The 21437-nt window shown below is 44.1% G+C and overlaps 1 protein-coding gene across 1 annotated transcript in view; it reads right to left on the bottom strand.

Moving 5' to 3' along the window:
* Positions 1-12106: 12106 nt before the first annotated feature.
* LOC112576061 (fibrinogen-like protein A) overlaps positions 12107-21437 on the bottom strand; it is a 17089-nt gene continuing 7758 nt past the window's right edge. The window contains exon 5 of the mRNA XM_025258284.1: positions 12107-13371. Within this exon, the coding sequence (XP_025114069.1) occupies positions 13160-13371 (212 nt within the window). The 3' untranslated portion in view covers positions 12107-13159. The remainder of the gene's footprint in view (positions 13372-21437) is intronic.

The following is a 21437-nucleotide window of genomic DNA, read 5'->3' as shown; positions in this document are numbered from 1 at the left end:
TTGTTTTGTTTATTGTTTTATTTTGACGAATTTAGTTGTATACTTCGTTTATTCCAGATATTTCTGTTTTATAAATTGTTTTCAGTTCTGTCTAGTTGTCTCCTGTTTGCCTCTACATCATGATTCAGAAGCTGGGTGGATTGTCATCTTTGTGGTTACTGACGAAGATACATGTCGTTAGTATGTCGGCATGATTGTCTTGTATGTCAGCTTTCTAAGTGTCGTGAAATGCACTAATCAAAATCAAATCAAAATCAAAACAAACTTTATTGTCTGTCCAGGAGACCCAGGACAGAAATTTGTCTTCGCTCACAAGGGCAGGCATAGATACTGATACAGACATTAACACACAGTTAGCAGTAAAAGTTAGAAGTAAAAAAGTGGAGATTGCACCAGTCCATCAAAGCAGTTTATGTTTATCTAAACATGCCACAGTAACATCACGACAGGGAGGGGCCGTCAAACTCTGAGGATACCATCACAAGGAGAGGAAGTCACCTGACGAGACTGAGCGCGACTGAGATATTGAGATCTTCGAGCCCTGTCAGCAAACAAGGGTTAATTACTGTACTGACTAGCCTCCCCAGACTAGCCTATTGACTAGCCTCCCAGACTAGCCTCATTGACTAGCCTCCCAGACTAGCCTATTGACTGGCCTCCCTGACTAGCCTCATTGACTAGCCTCACTGACTAGCCTATTGACTAGCCTATTGACTAGCCTCATTGACTAGCCTCACTGACTAGCCTCATTGACTAGCCTCACTGACTAGCCTATTGACTAGCCTATTGACTAGCCTCATTGACTAGCCTCACTGACTAGCCTATTGACTAGCCTCCCAGACTAGCCTATTGACTAGCCTCCCTGACTAGCCTATTGACTAGCCTCCCAGACTAGCTCATTGACTAGCCTCACTGACTAGCCTCCCTGACTAGCCTCATTGACTAGCCTCCCAGACTAGCCTATTGACTAGCCTCCCTGACTAGCCTCATTGACTAGCCTCACTGACTAGCCTATTGACTAGCCTATTGACTAGCCTCATTGACTAGCCTCACTGACTAGCCTCATTGACTAGCCTCACTGACTAGCCTATTGACTAGCCTCATTGACTAGCCTCCCAGACTAGCCTATTGACTAGCCTCCCGGACTAGCCTCACTGACTAGATTCCCCAGACTAGCCTCATTGACTAGCCTCCCGGACTAGCCTCACTGACTGACCTCCCTGACTAGCCTCCCTGACCTCTAGCTCCCTGACCTCTAGCTCCCTGTTTACTTGCTCCACCTAGAATTTCAAACAAGCTCTTCCTGTGGTGTGTGGAGGCAACCCTCCTCTGACATCTCTGTGGTCGGCAGACTCGTGCCATCGGACCAGAGGCAGCCCCCGGTCAGCTGATCTCCCTTTAGTCACCGCGAAACACACGGCATAGTGCTGGAAGGGAGGTAATTATATTATATATGATATTTCCCTACTGAGCCAAAAAAAAAACCACCAAACAAACAAACCTGAAACGAAGTAAAAACAATGTCATTACAAGAAAAACAGTTTTTGTACAAAGAACATCCCTCTGTTGTTTTCTTTCTCTAGTCCCTACTTGCTGTGTTATACTTTCTTCTTTCATTCTTTCGTTTTTCTTCATTTCTCTCTGTGAAAGTCTTTACATGTTTTCGTCATATTTCTAAATATTAGTGATCACTGGCAGGAGCAAACAGAGCTTATGAATAGATATTGAAGTGGCACATATAGAAATAGTAACGGAGCAATTAAATATACATTAACTCAGGGCTTCTGCTAAGGCTAAATTCTTTGGGGTCCCAGGGACCTCTTCTTCAGATTTTTATGGGGTTTCTGTTCTTCGCCCAAATGTGAAGGGGACCCCATTGACGAAAATTGAAGGGGTCCTCCGAACTTTTAATGCGTACTGTACGCAGTTTTTTTGCGTAAGCAGAAGCCCTGTCATTAACGTAACACATAGAGATTTATGTAGCTCATATAGAGATATGTAAATATAGCACAGATAAAGATATTTATGTAGCTCATATAGAGATGTCAATGTAGCACACGTAGAAGTATTTATGTAGCTCATATAGAGATATGTAAATGTAGCACAGATAAAGATATTTATGTAGCTCATATAGAGATATGTAAATGTAGCACAGATAAAGATATTTATGTAGCTCATATAGAGATATGTAAATGTAGCACAGATAAAGATATTTATGTAGCTCATATAGAGATATGTAAATATAGCACAGATAAAGATATTTATGTAGCTCATATAGAGATGTCAATGTAGCACACGTAGAAGTATTTATGTAGCTCATATAGAGATATGTAAATGTAGCACAGATACAGATATTTATGTAGCCCGTATAAAGATATCAAGTTGTAAAGACACAGGCACAGATACAATCTCATGTTGACTAGTGACAGATGAGTGGTCCTCAATGTCCAAATGAAGGAAATGTCGAAGGCGATGAAATTTTCACTTTTTGTTGCCTTTTTCTGTCCTTGGAAACTACTTATGGGGGATGGGGTAGGGAGGTAAAAGGTTGGTCCCATCACGGGAACAAGTGTGGTGTGAACAGTGGACAGCTGGCTGTACCTCCGGCCTGATAGCCACTGCCCTGACCTCATCCTGTACACGTCACGTGATCACACATACACTCGTGTACTCCTGGATGTAGTCGTGGAAGTCAGTGCACCCAGTGATAGACATCAGCAGATCCACCCAGGACCTGACCCCAGCCGGTGTGTCCTACAATCACCGACCAACCAACATCCGGGGACCGTCATGCTGCCATCAAGGAGCGAGATGCAGGACGGGTACACCAGACCTGTCTCCCACCTAAACAAGCAGGACTGTACACTGTCACCCTGTGGCACTCCACATGGAAGACATTGTTTCGTGCAGGTGTACAACAGTGTCCCGCGCTGAAGATCCGGAGAAAGCAACAACGAGAGATAATTATCATGATCACACACGCTGGTGGAACCTCGATGATCACTCAGTGACCCAACATGTTGTCTTCCCCACCCCGATAATTGTGTGCTTGGGTAGACTTCTGTCTCTTTATCACACGTGTCTGTGTCTCTGATTCTCTCCCCATTGAAACAGAGTAAAACCACGCTGGATAAGATAAGACACACTCGCCTCCATTGTTTGTAAGGAGCTAGTAAACACTTCCTGTAGACCAGCGGTTCTCAACCTTTTACTTGTGACGCCCCCCTGACGAACACCGGTACGTCCGCGACCTCCTTAGCCAGCTAGGTCGGTGGAGAAGGGGGGGGAGCATTAGCTAACCTCGAACGCCACGTCGAGGAAATCAACAACGGAAGAACAAAGTTCGTATCTGCAAGAAGTATAACTGTTAATGAAATTTTACTAAAGCAAATTCTGTGGTGCTAATAAATATTATTTTATTGGACACTCACTTTGATTAATGAGAAGGTTGAGCCTGCTTGCTGTTGCATAGAGAAGCGAACCTGTGTGCGATGTTCGTACCCACTGCTATTCGCAGCTCAGCCTCTGCGTCCACACGATTTCTGTATTGAGACTTCAGTGCTGCCAATGATGAACATCCTTGCTCACACATATACGAAGTTGAAAATGGCAGAAGAACTTTCATTGCTTTCTCAGAAAGGAGAGGATATTCACTGTTGATGCTAATCCAGAATGTTGGCACTGGTGTTGTTGGAAGACCATTTTCAGGGATTGGTCACTCGAAAGGTCGATGAGCTGCTCTTCTTCTTGCGTGGACAACCCGCTTGTGCTAGGATCAGCCAGAAATGGATTACGAATCCAATCGTATTTAGTCACACCAATTTCAGCGAAGTAATGCTGAAACCTTTCTTGCAGTCCGTTTAGATGGGCAATAATTACATTCTTCACCTGATCAAGATTCAAGTTGTCAGCCTTGCACTTACACAAGCACGGAAACATATCAACAATATTTTCTTGGCATATCTTTTGCCTCCACAACGAAATTTTTCGGACGAAAGCATTCATCTTGTCAGTTGTTTGTAATATGGTGGTGTCCTTCCCTTGCATAGAAGTATTCACAACGTTCAGCTTCTCAAATATGTCCGATAAATATGCCATTAGCAGCAGCCATCGGTCGTTCTTAAGCAGGTCAGCCTTGTTGAAAGAGTTCTCCTTCAGAAACACCCACAATTCTTCCCGCAATTCAAAGACTCTTGCGAGAGCTTTTCCACGCGACAACCACCTTGATTCGCAGTAATAGAGCAAGGTGTCATAGTCGGCTCCCATGTCTTGACATATCAGAGAAAAACAGGCGAGACCTGCAGAACTGTTCTTTACAAAGTTCACCATTTTTATGACATCTGTTAGCACTGTGTTCAACTCAACACTCAAATCTTTGGAAGCTAGAACTTCACGGTGGATCATGCAGTGAGTCCAAACTACGTCTGGAGCAACCTTTTTAATAAGAGATTGCAACCCTTGTTTCTTTCCAGCCATTGCAGGGCGCCATCTGTGCACAAGCCGACGCAGGAACTCCAGGAAATGCCTTGGTCCTTAAGGAAGTCATCGACAATCCCAAAAATATCTTGGGCTGTTGCTCTGCGTTCAATTTTCTTGCAAAATAAAAAGTCTTCCAGAAGATTATTTTCCCACACGTAACGAATGTCAGCAATCAAATGTGAGTCACCTGCAGTGTCAGTAGCTTCATCTAACTGCAAAGCAAAATTTTGGCTTTTTATACAACTGATCAACTGATCAGACACGTCTTCAGATATCTCAGTTATTCTTCGGCGAACTGTGTCATTTGACAAAGGAATGGCTTGCAGTTGCGTAGCAGCATCTTCTCCTATCATGGTCCGTACAATGTCCATTGCTGCAGGCAATATTAATGACTCTCCGATCGTATGTGCTTTTTTGTTTTGAGCAATGCGATAGGAAACTTGATACGAAGCCATCAAAGCTTTCTTAGGAATTGATGTATGTGAGACAAATGTTTTTTTGTCTCTTTTGTATTCTTGCAATTTTCGTTCAAAAAATTCGAGAGGTTTGCAAGCTAACTCCACATGCCGAGTTTCCAAATGGCGCCGTAGTTTGTTTGGCTTCATACTCTCTGGAGCTAATATTGCGAGGCAAACAACACACTGTGGCCGTTCTTTACCATCAACAATAATGTTTGTAAAACCAGTTTTCAAGTATTCATTGTCATACTTTCTTACTTTCGTAGCAGGCCTTTCTGGTTTTTCATCGGCTCCAGCACCCAAAACTTGCACATCGCTCGTTTCTTCACTTTTTCTTTTCAAAAAACCACCGCAATCAGTTCCTTTTTGCATCACAAATTTATCCATGGCTATCTTCTTCAGAACAAACACGTGTACTTGCATCCAAAATTTGGATTAAAACTGCTGTCTTTATCCAGTCGCAGCGCATTGTCTGGTCATGGCCTTCTGTCAGGGACCTATAGAGTACTAGGACTGAGCACGTGCGAATGAAAGGGTGTGAATGATGGACGTTTCCTGAATGCCTGCCTTTTAGATGTTTAAAAAAAAAGAGAGGTGTGACTGGAGAGGGAGAGGGGAGTCAGCGATGAGAGATTGGGGAAGAGAGAGGGCAAAAGGCGAGAGGAGGGAGATTGGAGGCTTAATTGTTGAGAGGGGGATTGTGTTTTGAGTTTTGGAAGTGAGAAGTCACTGCATGCCGAGACAGTGTACTTGAATAGGGAGAAGAGATTTGGAGTTTGAGCCCCCGCACCAGGGGGTCGCGCCCCACAGGTTGAGAACCGCTGGTTTACTGTTTTGTAGTCTTGTGTTTAATATTAAGTTAGCTTTCATTTTTGATAAATTGTTTTCAAAATTAAAAATACATAAGTTTCTATGTTAAGTCCCTCATGTTCTTAATGATTATGTAACTTGATTGTTGTTCAGCTCTTGAAGACGTGTTTTACAACATGCCTGTAAGGAGCTTGCGAAAGCGGAGTTCGAATTTTGGAATTTTTTTTTTCATACTGTAAAAGAGGTAGACAGGTGTTAAAAAACAAGCTTCATTTCTTTTAGAGTTATTTTAAACCAGGATGACTTCGATAACTGGTATTTGTCGCTACCACACCCTTGTGTAGCTGGTTGGTCGTTTCCTGCGGAGCAAAGGTCAGCCGACGACCTTAGTGACCTCGAACTCATCTGCGCCAGTCACACGACCGTGACGTACACTTGACGACGGCGTTTCCCAGCAACGACAGCAACCTTGGGAAGTCGCCAACCACGCCAAGTCACGTGACCAGGAGAGTATGCTGGTATTACCGGGGTAATTATTCGTCGTGTGTACCACAAGTTCTCATCGAGGAATATAAATGTTATCTATGTAGACTAGAAAGTGGGTCTGAAGTAAAACGGATTATTTCAACGTCCTCAACACTCGAGAGGAATAATCGTTGGATTAAAACTCATAAATGATGATGATTGATGATGATTGATGATTGATGATTGATGATGATGATGTGGGGTTTTATAACTCGCAAATTCCGTATCATAGAGATACGCTCAGTGCGCCGGGGTGCTCAGCAGCATGAAGAATTACAGAACAGGCCCAGAGACAAACTATCCACAGAGTCTGTAAGTCCACGAGGCTCACTGGTGCCAGAGTTTGGTGTGAACACTTGCACGAAGTCTGAACGGAAATTAGCAAGTCTACATGCTCGAACGATCCTCCCACCACGGACTCCACACACGGTCTACTTCTTAATTAGTCCAAGTTTTCTGCAATACGACAGCAAGTTAACATCCAATACAGTCACATTGTCGGCAAGGTCTTTTAACACAGAAGCAGAGTAGTGCAATTGACTCATTCACAAAAGATGAAAATGAGCATATCGCAGTGTGTCGACAAAGCACAATCTCAGTTCGTCCAACCACTCAATACTGTTGCTGTCCCACAGGAAAATACTGTTGTTAAACACTACTCAGGGAGAAGTCCTGACACTACCATCGCTCACAATACAAGTACACCATAGTCCTAACGGAAAGCCTCTGAACATCAGATCAGGGAAAACCTCTAATTCTCCTGTGCCACTGTCAATGAGTAGAGTAAAGCCATTCAACTTCAAGAACCAGTTTTCACCAAAGTTCATAAAAGTACTCCAATAAAATTCACATCAGCAGTTGAAGAATCAAAAGGAAAGTTCACACCAAAATTTATACAGTATTCTGATGGCTGAAAAGGACCTAAATTGTTAGAGACAATCTGCTGCTTCCAAGCGCATGAACACCACTCACAAACACAGGTCCACAAATCAGAAAATGGAAAAATGCAATGCTCAGCAGTACTGGATAAGTAACAATGGTTTGTGGGCACAGGTAATCCAGACGATAAGTAACAATGGTTTGTGGGCACAGGTAATCCAGACGATAAGTAAAACTTGTTTCTATAAGTGCTAACAGCGACTGGCTACAGCTAGTGGGGGAATGAGTTGTGTTGTCTGTTAAATGACTTGGTCCGGTACAACAACTAACATGGACCTGGACAGGCGGAGGCAATCTCCGAGTTCTTTGTGCAACGGTCCGTCGTGAATGTGTTTGAAGAAAGTGTTGCGATATTCACTGATATGTCCTTCGAAATATCCTGAATTGTATAATGTGATATATTTATTTTACAATGTTTAGTAAGTTTTACTGTGGTTACAGCTAGATAAAAACATGAGGTGATAATGAAGATTTCTTGAAATTACATGCAACTCGAAACATTTCTGCCACATGCTTTTCGATATTTTAACAGGTATTCACTTATGTGACTTCTCTGTCAGAATTAATCCAACATAGTTACTGCACCTTAGAACCAGTTTCCTGATTGACGAGGCTGACAGCCTTCTCGATTTGTTGTGGAGTGCCCCGGATGATGATAATCTTCATGTCCGTTACAGGTTGATTCTGATGGAACTGTACTTCAGAAGCACGTGACTGCTTTTTGACTTCTTGAAGGGGGCATGTGTTTCCTCGAACATAAACAAACACATTATTTACAAACTGTAATGTTTTTACTTTTTGTGTTCATATGACAGAAAGACAAGGGAGAGGTAGATACTGTACTGTGTATAAAAGTTATGGCACGCTCTGTTTCTTCTGTCTAAAACATTTTGACTGATGTGCTCAGATAAAGCTGGTATAGACTGTTTATTTAGACATGTAATTTACCATTCACTGTAAGAAGTGTTGATTGAATGTGTTTACAGGACATAAAATCCCACCTATTTATGAAGTAAACCTGTCTGCCTACTTGAGAAAGAAAAAATTAGTTGCTTTTCTAAGAATTACAAGCCTGCTGTATCTTTAAATACAGATAACGTTTTATTATAACCGAGTGGTGGGAGTTGTGGAGTGACATCAATAGTCCAACACTCAAACAAAGGCAGGAACAGTCAGCAGGCGTGCGACCCTTTACTACACAGGCCAGTACAATGTCTACGTCACATTGCCAGAGGCTCTAGATGTCTAGAAGCTGTCCCTACTATCACGTCTGTGCTCTCTCCCTGCTCCGCCGACGTCTGTTCCGTCCTTTCATCTCTGCTCTACCCTTATATACCTCTCGGAAGGGGCAATTAGCCGTTTAACCCTAGCCAGTAACCGCCGAGTACCCTCTCTCGCCATGCCTCAGCAGATCCCGCCAAAAACTAACAAGCGCCGGTCTACCGGCCCTCTACATATATCAGGAAAAAAAACCTCCGACAGCTAAAAGAAATACAACCAACCTACTATTGTCTGTTAGAAGAGCAGCCTCATCATTGGTCACGGCATGGAGATAAACTTTGACCCGGCCACCACCGCCAGAATCTTCTCCACCACCTCCCGCCCCCTTCTTCCGCTTGGCCTGTAGTTGGAGCACACATCAAGTACACCAGTGTACATATCAACTTGTGGAACATGTGAACACTGTGTATAATATGTTGAATGCAATGATGCGATGTGAAGTGTATGTAACAGTATGTGACAGCATGTGACAGTAAGTGACATGATAACGCCCATGGGAATTCTGTATTGTGCAGTCCACTCTACGTGAAAAAGTAATGAGGGCCACAAGAGATGTTCAAATAATTTCAATAATTTTGAAAACAATGCTACATGGTTATTTAAGAATAACACAAACTCTAATTTAAAAGAATCCTTCACATGGCTGGCTACATTTCATCGACATAACCTAACCAAGTTGATGACATTTCAATTATTTCCTGACCAGAAATAAAACAAACAACTGTAAAACTTAGTCCCGTAATCGGTAGCTGTTAGTTTTGTGTTACATCGCGGTACGGGGACTGTTGTGCTTGATCAGATGTATCAACAAGTGCAAATTAACAAAGTGTCAAAACTTGTTTCGATACCTAACATGGTGTCCAGTCACTTAATCCCCAGTCACTTAATCCCCAGACACTACATCCCCAACGCTTCATCCTTAAAATGAAATTTTAACTATGAAAATTATCAAGCCAGCGAAAAATTTAATTGCAATTCAAATAATTATTTTCATATAAACATCACAATAAGTTTTACAATTAAAATACTTTAACTAATGTCGTAGAGGTTCAAATGACGTTGAAGTTAATAGCATGATTTAAATATTATTAATGTATTTCAATATTTATTTTAATCACAGCTTCCGGCGATTGGCCTCCTGGTGGGGAAAACCAGTGAACGAGTGGTCGTTGAGTGGCACATGATGAGTGACACATGATGAGTGATACATGATGAGTGATACATGATGAACCACCAAATCACCAAACGGCAGATTTGTCAAATGATAAGAAACAGTTATGATCTTCAGTATACAGGAGGTGGTATATATACAGTATATATTGAGTGTATAGGGGGTTTCTGACAATCGTCGTTGAGAGAGAGGATAAGTGTGTGTACAACGGTACGGGTCAGTGACCTGTGACTATTAATTGCTAAGTTTAATATTTATGCAAGCTCTCTGTTGTTGACAGACAAAGAAAATAAGGACTGAGTGTGATGTACTTAGAACTGCTTATATAGTAAATGTTTTATAGTAAGAGTATCTTTCCGTAAATATGTTTGAGTAATTTCTTTCTTTTAAGCTTTATTTATTCGTTCTGTTTGTGCAAGTAATATCTGTACGTATACGTGTGTTCTTACTTTTGAATGTGTGCAGGCGGTGTTTGTGTTCGAGAAGAGATTCCATGAAACTGAGTACGTGACACTAAGTACGTGACACTAAGCACGTGACACTAAGTACGTGACACTAAGTACGTGACACTAAGTACGTGACACTAAGTACGTGACACTGACTACACGACACTGACTACGTGTCTTACTTCCTTGTAATGATGACGATGTGGATGATGTGTGCGTGTGGGTGTGTGGGTGTGCAGGGGTGGGGGGTCTGGCATTCAAGTGGAGACCGTTGATCAGCCACAAAGCCAGCCACCACACACGCACACCTACACACGCTCTCACTCACTCACGCACGTATGCACTAAGCATTTACGCACGCAATCATGCACGCGCTCACTCACATGCAAACTCAGATAAATTTACACAGACTGCAAACACACAAAAAACGGAAAATCATTGACGTGAGCAGCTGTAACATCGAGAGAGAGAGACACAGGCAAGATCCGAACCCTCAACATGTTGACATTTGTGCAGATATGCGTTCCAACTATTAAAAACGAAAGATTTTCACAGAAAATAGAGGAAGGTTATATGTCTTCTGCTGTTTATAATCAAAGCTCAAATTAAGTTTCTTTTGTAAATTGAAGAAATTCAAAGACTGCCTACTAAGATGGAGTAGTTATGATTATTTGTTTGATCAGCAAGAGAAAAGTGTTTCTCTCTCTTGATATTTACAAAATATAGTCTGCAGTTTATATCACATTTGTTCATTTGTTTGTCTTGGTGTGTACACAGTTATTATTATGTTACCGGTGTATTTGTGTGTGTGTGTGTGTGCATACATTAGGTTAGCTTGTTTCATGTTAAGAACTTTATTATTTTACCTTGTTATGCTTTTTGCGTTAGGACACATTAGTGATTTCTATTGGTTAGGTGTGTCGTACGCCGAGCGAGCTCTTGGTTGTCTTTGTCACCCGGGGTAGAAATCTTTGAAGCATTGTGTTCCGGCCACTTGACGAGCTCCAGACACTTCAGCTCGTGTCTCTTCACCATCTGAGTTGCTATGGTAGCACAATTCTATTCTGTGTAACATGCCAGGCCTCTTGCTCTTGCGATTGGCAGTAAGACGACACACCGTACATATTATCAACCAGGTCAAAGGTTATCTGTCAGGGCCACACTTCAAAACTGCGAATGATAACCGAAGGCGATACAGCAAGCTGGAACATGGAGTGCACCTTGACAACTTCACTGATGTTTGAAATACTTTCCTTCAACTAAACACTAGTCCTCCCTGCTGTAGAACATTAGAGAATATTCTTGTGCCCTAGAAATCCACAGTGATGTTGCTAAATGATGACAGGTGTGTTTATTTAACTCTCCTATAATCTCAGTGAATGTTTACAAACATGTTTAATGAACTGTGATCAGTGTGTCAGAGAAGCTAAGTGATGACAGATTTGTTTATTGAACTCCCCTATGATCTCAGCGAATGTTTACAAACAAGTTTAATGAACTGTGATCAGTGTGTAAGGGAAGCGTGTGTACACGGCACGACACCCTGTCGAAGACTGTCCCTCCAGGCAGCTTGGAGGGTGGCCGGCATCCCGGTGGACAGAGGAAGAACCGACTAACGAACCTCTGAGTTTCTTTCTTCCCGTGTATCAAAGTCACGTGTTTGTAGAGGAAGCAAGTAGAAGTGAGATAAACATAAAGACCAGTACAACAACTGCACACCTCATTAAGCTTCAGCAAAGGACGGGTTTGGTTGTACAGGTCATAGAAATATTCTTTCCTTGAAAACTGTTTATTAAGAGTAAAGAGTGTGTGACGAGTGAAGAAAAAGATATAAAGGAATCGAAAAATGGAAAAAGTGAGTAAGGACAGACAGACAGACAGACAGACAGACAGACAGACAGACAGACAGACAGACAGACAGACAGACAGACAGAGTGTGAAGAACTTCCCGCGGACATGCGCACTCTTTCAAATAAACAACAGGAGATGGCTTCAGTTTAGGACAAATACTTATTAAGCAAAGCGTCACGTGACATTGTAGAATACAACACAGCGAGGCAGTGCAGGCAACAGTCCCTCCAGAGTTTAGTAAATACAAAATAATGTAAAATACTAGCACACAAGCACAACAAATGGCAATATTAACAGCACACAAGCCGTGTTACAGCAGTTACTAAAGCTGCACAAGCAAATCTACATCAACCTCCCCGTAAAAGGAGGAGACTAACGAGGCCTGGTAAGGGGAGGTAAGATTGAGTACATAGTGATGTCAAAGCGACAAATACCAACAATACTACTTATTATTTTAATTGCTTTTATGAAAATATCTGTTCATTCTTCGCAATAGTTCTATTTGTTTACACGAAAAGTAAGCTTCGCTGATAGCTTTGTGAAAATGTCAGTTTTTGTTTGAATAAAGCAAACTGCAGGACACGGTAAAGTTTCACAACATAACACAAAATAAACTTGAAGCATTTTAAACACCAAACAATTAGAGAATGTAGCAATCTGAGTCATGGTCAGTCATCGTCAGTAAGTAAATAATGAACAGCAGTGTTGGATACAATCAGTATCCGTGTTTTGTATGATTGTGAAAATGAAACACTAAGATGAGTGTCATCTGTTTCACACTGAGTCAACTGGCAACATTGTATAAACTATCAGGTGTATAGCTACAGGTCATTACACGTTTACTGTAAACTATCAGGTGTATAGCGACAGTTCATGACACGTTTACTACAAGCTAGGCACAATTGAATGCTGAATTAATTAATTAAACTTAGACTTTACGTTTGTAAACCTGTCAGTTTATCCAATCAAACCCAAATCTGAAAGAAATAATACAACACATGGATTATAGAATCACCAGGCAATATACTCAAAGTAAACAATTAAAGTACAGTAAGTAGTCTGTACTAGGGTCAGATGCTAGACTATTGCGAGAGATTACTGTACACTGAGCTCACATCATTAGTGGAACCTGTAGTGAACAGTGAACAGTGAACAGTGGACTGGCGGTGTAAGCAGTGAGTACAGGAGACAAGGTGGTGTCAGCCCCATCGTGGCTTCATCTTCATCTCCGCATACGCCACGTAGCCGATGCCAGGCCAAGACATTAGATGTTTAAAATTGGCGTTTGGCTCAAACCCGATTTGACAGTCAGGCGGGTACCACCAGGCGCCAATATATGGTGTGGCACAGCCGTACTTGCTATGGTCATAGGTATGAAACGGGTGTCCGTGACTAGCTGCAAACACATCTCCTGTAAACACACAAACACACACAATTGTGTACTAGTAGACACACAAAGTCTTAACCACAAATATAATTATTATCACTACAGAATATCTATACAAACTTTTGTTATTAAATGTGTTATTTCTATGTTGTTCATCATAACAAAGCCAAACACCACGCAACACAAATACAAAAAATCTTTTTTTTAAATTCCTAATGATGCTTCACCCAGCATATCATCAACAACATAAGAGTGAAGAGAACAGTTTTTAAACAGAAGAATGCCTCAGCTGAAATATGTAAAAATGAATGAGTATAACTAAGTCTACCCTGTGGGACCCCGGGGTATGCTTGCCTAGCGAGCATTGTAAGAATAGGGTCCCTGCCATCCAGCCAGGCATGTCGTAAGAGGCGACTAAGGTGGACACCTCACCTAGAGGTAAATCAGGTTGTGGCAGGGCTAACAACCCCACCATGTAAAGAAAAAAATCATGTTACCGAAACTAAAACCAGAGAACTCGTCACAGATGGCGGAGGTAATGAAGCACACCAGGTGACTGGACTAATGACACGACAGCCAAACCCGAGATGGAGCTGGCGCCCCGACAGTGGATTTACTGAAGCCGAGGCAAAAGTTGAGGGTGGGGTGCTGGAACTCCAGACCTTGTACCAGACTGGCAGGATGCTCCAATTGGTCAAGGAGTTTGACAACTACAACTTGGACATCCTGGGAGTCAGTGAGGTCAGATGGACCGGCACGGGAAAGAGGAGACTAGCGTCAGGACATACCATCTTGTTCTCAGGAAGATCAGTCACTCAGCACTCTGAAGGAGTAGCTCTACTCCTCAACAAGAAAACGTAAAAGGCACTGCTGGAATGGAAGCCGTATGGACCCAGGCTTTTGAGAGCAAGATTCCACTCAAAGTACACCAAGCTGACAGTGCTAGCCAGGCCTGACGGGAGGGGGGGACAGGGGGTCTGGTGTACCCGGGCCCGCGGCTGTCAAGGGGGCCCGGCCTTGGTCAGTGGATTTTTTTTCTTCTTCTCCTTTTCTTTTTCTTTTAAAGAAAGGTCTAAGGACAGAACACCCAAGCATTACACATGCAGAAGTTGAGTTTCAAGTCTGTAGAATACAATTTCGGGGTGCTGGGGCCTGTCGTGAGAAGTGTAGTCAGCGGGTATCATATTCTCGCTGGACAAGCCAAGAGGTGGCGGCCGCTGGACACCAAATATTTTATCGCGTGTCAACCGCCATGAAGAACGTTGGTGCCATGAGATTGCTGGCTACAGGTGTCACTACGGGGAAGGGTGGGGTGGAGGAGGGGGCGGGCCCTGCAAGCAAATCGGACTTAACAGTGGAGATCAGGCAGGTATGTTACTGATGTGTGCACTCTGTGAACCGACATGGTGGGGGCCCGCCCCTGGCGCTGCAGCCTGTAAGCGAGAGACATCAAGGCTGCTTTTTTTCGTAGTTACTAAGCAACACTGAGACTTTCCTTAACCGTATCTCCATCACCAAACAAACAACTACATTAGTCTACACAGTAGATCCTTGATACAATGAGACTATTTTATCCTGTAATACTACCGCAGCCAGCAAAATAGAACACATTATTGCAAAACATTTTAAAAACTGCCGTCCCGCAAATATGAGGCTTATAAATTGATCACGGTGGTGTCGCGGGAAGTTTGGAGCTGGAGGAGGATGATAAAGAGGAGGCTAGCTTGAGAAAGGTAATTTAAGTGTAGAGACAGTGTTCGCACGGTGGGTGGATGGCCCGGATAGAGGTAGGGAGGAGAGTTATGTCACCGGAAAGGGGAGGACTCTGACTACTGTAACTAAAGGTGTGGGACGATCGCACGACCTCCCGCGATGTACCAGCATCGCCCTGTAATAACACATCGGCCTCCGACCTTCTTTTGCTCTTTGCTGACAAAGCCCCCGGTAAAAAGGAGGTACTATCTACCCACCATCCGTCCCCCAAAGCCACCTCGGAATCTTTCTTATTGTGCGCTAGTTGTCTTCAAGGAAGACGTTGCAAAATATGGCGAACATGTAGAACAGATAAAAGCCTGTAGAAAAAAAAACAACAATTCCTCCAATAAACAGGCAGCTCTTCCACAACTGCACAGTTTCTAAACACATATTCTAGCACACGTATATGCATGTGACCATTACAGTGCCGGTCCTAAAGCATACAAATCCATTTAATAAAACACGGGTGCGCGCCACATGCGCTGCGACCCGGCCAATACAAAAGCCATTCTAACCGGACACAAGTCTTACACCAAAAAAAAAAAAATCGTGAACATAGTCATTAACATAAAAAGATCAACCCATTCACACTCCAATCCCCAACTAAGGGCCCCATAGACTGGAAACGTGTAGAACTCAAAGAAAATAGACTCTACTAACCCAAATCGGCTTGTGATGGTACCCGACGGTCAGCTGCCCTCCACAACAGGAACGGCAGAAACTCTCCCGTGGAAATCCGCGGACACTTTCCAAGGGAAACTCACACGGCCTGGGTAACACGGCGCAGCCTACACTGCCCAAATGGCCTGGCCTCCCGCCGTCCTTTCAGACACAACAAGCTCCTCTCTCCTCAGAGCCCAGGTCAGAACTGCCACGAGGGACGCTGCTCTCTGGGGGTCACTTCCTGTCGCCCAGGGGCTGTGACCAATCGCCAGCGCCCACGACACCCAGCCCATGCCAAGGCGCGTGAACGCTTTTCACGCCAAAACCTTGGACAGGGAAGGGAGGGGCCCGACCAGTGCACCCCCAAAGCTCCCACCGGCAGCACACAGCACTCAAGCCGACGTCACGTGACGTAGCCAGAGCGTGACGTAAGACACGGCTACGGTCAGAGGGAGAAGGCCTTGACCTTCCCCCTGCACACTGTACAAAAAACAGCCGTCAACCGTCGTCTGCTGTGAGCTGCCTTACTGAACAGGAGCGTCCCCTGGCGCTGACAGAAGGGCCGAAATCGTGACACGCGACACATCCCCCTCCTAAAGACAAAGCAACGCGGAGTTTAAACCCAAGGCGTGTCAAGATTACAGGACGAACACAGAAGTCAACACAACAGATTAAACCCCGATAAAAAGCCTAGACCACATCAAAACTCAGCATTCCCCCTCGAAAAGAAGAAAGAGTCGAAGCCGAGTGCATAACGAGAACCAACCTGAATGCACGACGGCGAGGCCTCTACAGTCTCACAATACACCAATCGCCTATGCGATATCTAACGAGAAACTGTCCGCAGAACCTAGCGAAACAGTTACAGAGAATTGAAAAAAACAGACTCACTCACGCCTAAAACCGTGATACGTCCTAACACCAAATCCTAAACAGAACTCTCTACCGATCCAGACGGCCTGACGCGTTGCTTCTGCTCCACGCGGAACGACGCCGGAGAATGTGGAGCTGTTGCCAGGATACGTCCCATCCCGGGAAGCACACAGCATCACCCCAGAGACCTAATGCCCGCCAGGACCTGTCCCCATTCGCTTGATGCAGGTCTTGTGTCTCCTCCTGTTTTGTTGGCTCCAGTAGATTCGCCTGTGCATATGTTACTTTTCCGTGACGACTGGTTTCTGCCCTTTGCTGCACCTCCATGTGCGTCTCGTCACACCTCTTTGTTCTTACTGTTCCATCCATGCGGTCACTTCTGTAGGTTTTCGCCCTTTCTGCGAGTGTGGGCTTTACCTCGCCGGCCACGGTATGCACCGGCGCCCTAATGACAGTTGATTTCCGCTTTCCAGGATCACCGTCGTCTTTGGTCTGGATTATCTTGCTCTCGACGACTGACACCCGTCCCCCAGGGCTGCTACTGTCCCCCGCCTGCCGGGGCGATTCCTCGATAGCCGTCAACCGTCGTCTGCTGTGAGCTGCCTTACTGAACAGGAGCGTCCCAAGGCGCTGACAGAAAGGCCGAAATCGTGACACGCGACACTGGCGGGCAGGCCGGTCAGAGACAGGAGGCCTTTGCCCAAGTCTGGTCCAAAGCTCTCAAGAATCATCGGCTTCGCTAGCTGTCTCCTCTCATTCTCCCCCTCACCTCTTCATCCTCCACCCCTCCCAGCCACATCCGCGCACCTGCATCCTGTCGCTAGTCGACCCCCTCACACCTTCCCTCTGTCACGTGGCTGTCACCCGGCCAGCGACCACCCGACCCCCACATTGCCAGCCTCCACCCTCCCTGTGTGCGTGCTATGTTCCATCCACCTAACTGCGATGTCGCACACCACCATACAGTATAATAATCGAGTTTATTGGCAAATAGCATTTGACAAGGCAGCAACATCAGTGTCAATGAGAGTGACTAGCGTCTCAAATTGACTGACAATAATGAAGTTTGTGAGAAAAGCTCATAAAGTTTTTAGTCAGCAGGTAAAATGACAATATTAGTACTGTATAACTTTGTTCTATGAACTATTACGATTCAGCTAAAATATGCTAAACATTTCTATTTTTCTGTCATTTTTACAAAACCTTCTAATCTCCTTAAATATTAAAAGTATTAACACTTACTAGCTAACTAGTCTTTACAACAGTTGCTTTGTCTTCTAAAACTCAGCAGGTATTTTAACGGCTAGTGACTGATGGCGGTTGAAGTCGACCGAGTTTATGCTTCGTAAAAAGTTGGATGAATTCAAAATTTCTGCTTTAAAGAGTCTGAAGGCGACAGTTCAGTTCAGATATTTGTTTACGTGTAACAGCATGCGTGTGTGTAGTTATTGTGTGTGTGTGCGCGCGCGCGCGTGCGGTTTTGCTAAAGGAATAATATAGGAAGGGACTTTCGATAGGTGCTGCGTGTTTGTTATGTAAGTTGATAAAAATGATAACTGATGTGCTCTGCTGTTCGTCGCAGCAAACACTTTTTTAATGAGGTTATTAACGACACTCGATGAAGACTTGTTTAGGCATTTACTTCTTTGGTTCTTCCTCTTTCCATGTAGAAGTATAAATCACTTACATAGAGAACATTTCCTTGCACGTCAGTGAGCTTAGTACAAACTCGCAGCACTTAGAACACAAAGGCGATGTGATACCTCTAGCAGTTGTTCTAATCTGTCGAGGTTTAGACATCGCTGCTGACGTAACAGTCCTTACTAAGGGTGGGGGGATCTGTGGAGCGGGGTGCTACAAGTCTGATCCTTTAACATCATTTGTCCTCATTTACTAACCACTCGCATGTAAACAACTTTATGTTCAAGTAGTGATGTAGATCCTAGTGCACTTGTCCTACTGTTTGCAGTCTATATTTCGTTACTGAATGAAGTGTAGATATTGAGATTCGAATTGTAAACATACATTATATACTGGGAAAATAATTTACGATCACAAGTACAAGGGGCCCGGAGAGGTCGTCTGTCCCGGGGCCCGGGCTGGCTCTCGGCGGCCCTGGTGGTAGCCTGCTATGCACCAACAAATGACTCCGAGGCAGAAGACAAGGATGCTTTTTACGATCAGCTCCAGGCAGCCTCAGAGAGCGTTCCAGCCCACGACATGTTGCTCATCATCGGCGACCTCAATGCCAAGGTGGGAAGTGACAACACCTGCAGGGAGCATGTCATGGGCAAACATGGAATCAGAACCATCAATGACAACGGAGAGAGCCTGGCAGACTTTTGTGAAGAAAACAACCTACTGATTGGAGGCACACTCTTCCAACACAAAGACATCCACAAGGCAACATGGACATCACCAGATGGGATCACAAAGAACCAGATAGACCATGTCGTCATCAACCGAAAATGGAGGAGCTCACTTCAAGATGTTAGAGACTACAGAGGAGCAGACATTGCCAGTGACCACACTCTTGTTTCTCTGAAGCAGAGAGTGGACTCCGACAAACTGACAGATCAAGTCACCAAACGGGCCTTTGCTATGGAAGTAAAGAACAGGTTCCAGACACTAGGAGACCAACAAGAGATGACCTTAGACGACTTCAATCGAGTCTCACAGGAAACAGGAGAGAAAATACTGGGCTTGACGGAGTCCCTGCAAAACTTGTTCATGTCATTGCAATGCTGTACAGCGATTTCAAATCCCAGGTTGTGTGTCACACAGAGCTCACAGACCCCTTCAACTCAGAACTGGGGTGAAGCAGGCTGCATTCTGTCGCCGTTCCTCTTCATCCTGGCCAAGGACTGGATCATGAAGACTTCCACCGACAGTGAGAGGAGAGGGATCAGATGGACCATGACTATGACAGCAACAACAACGCTGGAAGACTTAGACTTTGTTGATGTCATTGCCCTGCTGTCACACCGCCACCAAGACATGCAGGAAAAAACAAATGCCTTCTCAGAAACAGCTGGAAACCTTGGCTTGAAGGTCAGTGCAAAGAAAACAAAAAGTATGAGAGTGAACGCCAGAGTCCAAAACAGCATCAAACTAAATGGAGAAGAGATTGAGGAAGTTGACAGTTTCTCCTATCTTGGGTCCAAAATGTCAAACACCGGGGATGCGGAGGTGGAGATTCGAGCCCGACTGGCGAAAGCCAGCCAGGCCTTCGCCTCACTCAGGAGCACATGGAAGGCAACAAACATCAGCCAGAAGATCAAACTGAGAATCTTCCAGTCAAAAGTGATCAGCACCCTCATTTACGGATCAGAATCATGGAAGATGACCAAAACCATCAGTAACAAGCTTGACGTCTTCCAAAACAGATGCCTCAGGCGCATACTCAACATCTTCTGGCCAAACACCATCACCAACGAAGAACTCCACCGAAGAACTGAAACCGAGTCCATCACCACGCAGGTTCAACGAAGGCGTTGGCGATGGATTGGACATGTGCTCCGCCAGCAGACAGCAGACCTTTCCAGAGTCGCCCTACGATGGACTCCAGACGGCCGAAGAAAACGAGGCCGCCCAATGGAAACTTGGAGAAGAACAGTGGAAAGGGAGATGAAGGGAAAGGGCTGGACATGGGGTCACCTGGAGCGGGTTTCAGCCGATCGACATCGGTGGCGGACGAAGTTTGAGGCCTTGTGTGCAACCTGATGCACGAAGAGGAATAGAGAGATAGATAATATCTCTAAAATGACTGTAAAGTTTACAATAGGATATAAAAAGTTCATCTAAACCTTTAGAATGAAAGTAAACAAGAGATAAAGCATAGAGAGGAAAGTATAGAAGTAGACATGTTGATCTTAGGGTCACGGAGAATGTAGTGAGGTCCTTGCCTTCCCAGCATTACCCTCGGGTGGACTACTGTGAGCATCGTCCCTTCCTGTTCCTAGTTCACTGTGCTTGTCTTAGTGTGAACAGCTGTCTGTAGGAATCAGCAAGAGAACAGCAAAGTCTGGTGTCTGTTCTGTTTACCGACAACAACAAGATCCACAGAGTGAGGCTCGGCATGGACCCTGACGATTGTCTTCAGATTATTAGCTTATCTGTTTGTTTTCATGCCAAGTGTAACAAATGTACAAAGACATCAACCAAACAATGGCTTTTAAACCAGAGGGTCCACACTAATCTCTTGTTTAGAGTATGCTTTATAATCTGCACACTAAATACTTACTTAGTGTAAGCTACATACAGTGCACACACTAATCTCTTACTTAGTGTAAGCTACATACAGTGCACACACTAATCTCTTACTTAGTGTAAGCTACATACAGTGCACACACTAATCTCTTACTTAGTGTAAGCTACATACAGTGTACACACTAATCTCTTACTTAGTGTAAGATACATAGAGTGTACACACTAATCTCGTACTTAGTGTAAGCTACATACAGTGCACACACTAATCTCTTACTTAGTGTAAGCTACATACAGTGTACACACTAATCTCTTACTTAGTGTATACTAAAGGAGAGCGACATACACAGCAAAGGTGTTGTTGATGTGACCTGTGCTGTTTCTAAAAGGTTGAACCACAGAAGATGTCTGTAGACACGTATAAGGACACGTGCTGTCTGCAGCATGACTTTGCTGAATGATGTGATACTAAAGACAAATAATGTGTTTATTGTTTATTGCAATTGCGTAAACAACTAGTAACAACATGCCAAGCATTTCTTGGGTGTACTTGTATGTGTTGTGTTGTTATCTTCATGCTGGAGATTTCTAAA

The sequence above is a fragment of the Pomacea canaliculata genome, linkage group LG11, assembly GCF_003073045.1.
Source record: "Pomacea canaliculata isolate SZHN2017 linkage group LG11, ASM307304v1, whole genome shotgun sequence".
NCBI lineage: Eukaryota > Metazoa > Mollusca > Gastropoda > Architaenioglossa > Ampullariidae > Pomacea > Pomacea canaliculata.
The sequence above is the reverse complement of the archived record's forward strand: the minus strand, read 5'-3'. Positions and strand labels throughout refer to the sequence as shown.